The sequence below is a fragment of the Micropterus dolomieu genome, linkage group LG10, assembly GCF_021292245.1.
Source record: "Micropterus dolomieu isolate WLL.071019.BEF.003 ecotype Adirondacks linkage group LG10, ASM2129224v1, whole genome shotgun sequence".
Taxonomy (NCBI): domain Eukaryota; kingdom Metazoa; phylum Chordata; class Actinopteri; order Centrarchiformes; family Centrarchidae; genus Micropterus; species Micropterus dolomieu.
Genome location: NC_060159.1, coordinates 13,981,937 through 13,987,208, shown reverse-complemented (window position 1 = coordinate 13,987,208; position 5,272 = coordinate 13,981,937). Strand labels below are relative to the sequence as shown.

Here is a 5,272-nt window from a genome sequence, read left to right as displayed (position 1 = left end):
TGTGGGCCCCGCCCCCCCCCCCCCCCCCAACCAGAAATTGGACAGAATTGGGGGGGAATATTGTGTTTCTGTCATTGTTCGTCTAGCATAACTTTGAGTCTAAATATAGGTTATGCAAGAAGGGCTCGGGCCACACATGCAAGAGTACGCTGACAGAAACACACACGCACACAAAACACAGTGACTCACTGTGTGCTTTTACTTTGTAATGATGTTTCTATTTTAATCCTTCTACCTTTCAAAATAATTCAAATACACTGACTTTAAATTCTCTTAAAATACATTATCACTGCAGTGACATAACGATTGTACAGTATTTGTATTTTTCTGTTATCTGATGTTTAAATTGACTGACAAAGAATTCTATCGCTACAAGAAATAAAATGAGAAATACCAACTTAGTAGTAAAACACAGTGTTAGTTGTAACCTTCACCTCAATAACTTGAACATTTTAGAGTCTGTATAAAAACTATAAGGTATATAAAGTAAAGGTGTCTGATTATACATGTTAGATATTCATATTTACATGTTTGCTGTGAAAGATGATTCAAATATTTGAATCATCTTTCACAGCCTAACATGATAAGATACAGAATCTATTGAAGTTGAGTCTGTTCTGTTTCTCAGTTATTCATCGTACAAGAGATTGTCGTCAGAGTGTGCAAGCAGTCAGACAATACAGAGAATACAAAGAAGTCGATTTTAATTTCTGAAAGTGATGGTGTACACCTCCGTCTCTGGGACCACGTGTACCCATAATGGATCAGATTCCAACAGAACATTTTGTCCTGTGCCTTTCTCAATTTTCTGTCTCAGTGAAGAAAAAAATAATAACATGGTGGTCTGCCCAATCTGCTTTTCAAAACCACATCAATATTTGCCATTGCAGTAAAACGTCTCACAACAATTAGCGATCTCTAGTTTCAACAGCCCGACAGCCCAAACTGAGGCACATTTTGACCTTCCTACCGACTACTAGACCAGGCGTCTGTCAGTCAAGGCCGCACAAATACCCAAGCTACTCAAACACTTGTCATCATCCCTCATCAGCATCTGGATTGTTGAGGAGGACAGATCAGAGGGAATGTCCACATACATCCAGCGGCCTCTGATGTGACAGCAAGGGTTTATGGGATAGCTACGCTGAGAGCCCCGCCCGCTTCCCCTTGACCCCGCCAAGCCCCGTTTCCACCGCCACCACTCCTCTCGTCTCGGGCTCTCCGGTCTGACCTCGTCATCCCAGGCCTCTGGCCTCGCCTCTGACGGCTGAGTTATTACCATAATTACCCAGGAGGCATTGCAGGGAGCGGCGACATGGCAGAGGCCGCCCATGTTTAACAGAATATTTGGGTGTTTTATCGACTTTAACTCAGCCCCTGGGGCAGGCGAGAGGGGGCCTGATGATAAGAAAACCACTCATGTGGGAAATGAAGAGAACCATTTCACAGACTGAACCAGGAAGGGGAAGAAATATACTGTTAATGCAGCAGTGGCCAGTGCACATATGTCATATATTCTCTAAGACAAGGTGTAAATATGCTCATATATTCAGGGGGTGTCGAACAGAAGGACTTGGGTGGAGATGACTTCCATTTAAAAAAAGCACTTTAAACTTTATATATGTATAATGAAAAAAGTATTTGGCTTGCTTTGTGTCAACAAATATTTCACGTCCTGAGGTGGAGCACAGGCGGATTAAGGCAGAATTCACAGCAGGGATCTTCTGAATTGACAGAGTAAAGGAGGTTCAGTTTTGGGGGAACTGTTTATTTCACTGTTTTGTTACTTACTTATTTAGAGTGAGACATTTTTCCATGTCTGTGTAAATTTGCTCATTTAAATTCATAGTCTACAGGATCAAAGAGCAACCCCTCTAAAAACAGTAATTCAACATACATTCAAACTGAGCACAGGGTCACAAAAATGTATCTAGGAAAAACAGTGAAATTCACCCCAAACTGAACTATTTCTTAAAGAAAAAACATTGTTTTCTTCCTTTGACAATGGCAAATTTAAATACACTTTGGAGGCCAGGCGGATTTTCTTTGAAAATGAACTGTTTCAGCTAAATGTACATTTTTAAGGAAAGCTTTTTAAAATCCATGTCTATGTCTAACAAGCCAGGAGGCCATGCATATTCATACTCTGAGTGAAAAGTACAGCCTGCCATACACAGGGCACAGGGGCCACTGGCCTCAGGCCAACCACGCACAGAGAGACAAAGATTGTGTACAGTAAGCACACACTTTTATTAATACCTGTATACATTCACAAGCTCAGTCAAACCCACAGAGAGAAATATAGAAACACACACGTTCACACACGCCCTCACCTGCTCAGAAAGGTCAACACATTAGCATTCCAATACATACAGTATTCAGACTTTCCTAGTCCTGTATAGCTTCCCATCAAACATGTCCAAGATGGCACTTAGCCGTGTGTGCTCGTGTCTTATTATGCAGACCCATCTGTGTGGGTTCAAAGGTCATGACCAAGGCCTGGCAGGAGCTACAGGTGAGCAGATGAGAACAGTAGGGGCTCGGTTTAATTTAGCTAAGCACTACAGGATGCAGTGTGCCCCTGTACCTGGGAAGGACAAGTTGAACTTTTCACACTGCGCCTCAGACTCGTCATTTGAATGGGTGGAAAGTAGAGGAAAAATGACTAATACAGTTTAAAAAAAGCTTTCAACGTAGAATCTGTTTCTTTGTGGCCGAATTGTTTTTTAATTTGTGTGAGACTTGTTCAAATAAAGACAGACAAGCACATAAACACACAAACCTACGTACAAACAGGCCTCTGTCACCATGTCTGTTTTTACCTCCAGGTTTTTGTCTCTTTCCCGCTGTCTGACACACATCCAAGAACACAATACACACAGACATATTGAAAGAAGATGACTGGTAGCAGTGTAACTGTGTGTGTGTGTGTGTGTGTGTGTGTGTGTGTGTGTAAAACTAATGTGAGGGAGAAAATCCCTAATCTGGCATGGACCAGCTTCCTGTCTAGACTCTCAATGAGGAGGCCAGCACTAACCTGGCCAGTGTTCTGTGTGTGTATGTGTGGGTGAGAGAGAGAGAGAATGCATACATGCACATTACCATTGTGTTTGCGTGCATGCTACTAATGTGTGAGCTACAAACCTACATCATGTCTGTCTTAGAGAGAGCAGTTGTACACCATCATTGTAATCCAACATTGTAATTCCAAACCAGAAAACAGACAGTAACCTCTGGCCTTTCATATCTACTGTCCAATGTCTGTTTTTAATTGGACAATTTCCAAAAGAGCCCCTTTTTGTTTTCTCTCTTATTTTGACACTTTCTCTGCCATGCGTGCTGCCGTGATTCCAAAGGCCAATTTCCTCATTATCCAACTTGCAGCACTTACGGGAATACAGAGGTGGGGGTGTGGAGGGTTAAAGTTGGAGGGAAATGGAAAAAGGCCTGATGTGGTTTTGTTTGAAATTCTTGCTATTTTGAAGAGTGAGGGATGAACTAGAGAAGGACTGAAAAACTCTTGTTTTCCTCCTCTGTTGTAAAGTTTTCATATAGTAGTGAAAGCTGTATAAAAGAACAATTAATTACAGCATAAAAACACTGAAAATGAAGAAACTTAGGTCACTGAAAAAAAATCCCTAGCTTGGTAACATGATTAAACTGAGCTGAATCATAACTGGAATCGGTGACAGCCTCTTGCCATCAATCATTTCCACAAACCCTGCCATTAGTAATCACAACAAGCATCACTGAGCCCAGCAACTTTCTGCCGTCTTACTCGCACTTAGTGCTAATCAAAAAATGCTAAGTGTGTTTAGCCTTAGCTTTGACAGTATTTGTCTGGAGTGTGAATCAACATCAGGGGCGTCGCTATTTCATATTCATGCAGAAGCCCAATGACACCTTGTCCTCTGCTTTCCAAAAAGGCCTTAACTCAGCAGATCACCACCCCTTTAGACCCAGATGTAAAGTGAACAGTCTTCACCTCTGTGACATCAGACCGCCACAATGTGCCGTCTTATGGGAGCAAGCTGTCACAGAGGCCTGCCAAAGACCCAGCTGTGACCATTTCAGACAAAAACAGAAGGTGATTTTTTGGGAGAAAAAAAGAAACAACTAAATGTAAATATTTGGGCGAAAAGTGTTTTTTCAGCACTTTTCTTTCGAACTCCATTCATCTTTTTATATATAATCAATTGTAGAATATGAAGGAATCTCGTAGCTTTTTACCTTCTTATAGCACATTTTTTTTCACAGCCAACACATTTACTTTTTAGTTTTGTCTTCTTCCTCCTCAACCCTGTTTTAATCAAACAACCTCTGATTAATGCTGCACCAAACAACAAAGTTAGCAACAAGCTGTTGAAGACACTAGCATGCTAAGACCCAGATATTTCAATTAGGAGTTGGTGGAAACAAAAACAGACGTAAAAAAAAAGTGAATATTGGACTTACATTAATCAGGTAGCCAGAGACACAACTTCGATGGGATGATGATGGCCCTCCATGTCTCATGCAAGCAGCACCTGTTTGCTAACAATTTAGCCATGTCAGGGAGGTGTGCCTCTCAGCTGGTTTGAAGGTCTCCTGCCCTTATTGGCCAAAAAAACAACAACAATTGAAATTGAATTAAATAGATTTGTCAAAATAAATGTAATTACATTACTTTAATTTAGCAGCTGTTTTGTAAAGCGTGACTATGAAAAATAAGCGCATTCAACCTCTATTGGAACAAGAGGTGGATGTCATCAAATATGTGAAAAAAAGTTTTGTGCTGCAGCACAATCACTTAAAGCGAGACTAACTTTTGTTGAACACCACTGTTGCAACAAGAACAGGATAATGGTGAAAGGTAAAATATAGTGTCACAGTGGAAAGTCAACAAACTGGCTTAGTAACGTCCATTGTAAAGATATCTAACTAAAGTTTGCTAATACTGGCTAACATTTAGCAACCATAAGCTACTGCAGCTACACCCCTGAGTGGGTTGAACTGATCAGTGGTGCACATTTTATTGTTTAGGATTTGATCTTTTAATTTGTCTGAGAAATAATATGTTATTTCTTCTTTCAAACGTGACATAGTCTTGCATTACTTTTTTGCTAGCATGGCATGTCTAGGTGTAGTCTGAAAAGGTTGGTTTTCATCATGCAGGCCTAGCAGAAGATGGGCAGTAACTCTGCTATTCAGACTTTAGTGGACAGTATTTTAGAAAAGTGAGGAGCCTTGATTGAGACCAGGAGATTGTGAGTATACCAACATTAAAATTGTT

At 40.7% G+C, this 5,272-nt stretch overlaps 1 protein-coding gene across 1 annotated transcript in view; it reads right to left on the bottom strand.

The window, feature by feature from the left end:
- Positions 1–4,566, bottom strand: part of LOC123978182 (steroid hormone receptor ERR2-like) — a 76,256-nt gene extending 71,690 nt beyond the window's left edge. Inside the window, exon 1 of the mRNA XM_046061340.1 lies at positions 4,456–4,566. Coding sequence (XP_045917296.1) covers positions 4,456–4,457 — 2 coding nt within the window. The 5' untranslated portion in view covers positions 4,458–4,566. The remainder of the gene's footprint in view (positions 1–4,455) is intronic.
- Between the last annotated feature and the right edge of the window lie 706 nt (positions 4,567–5,272).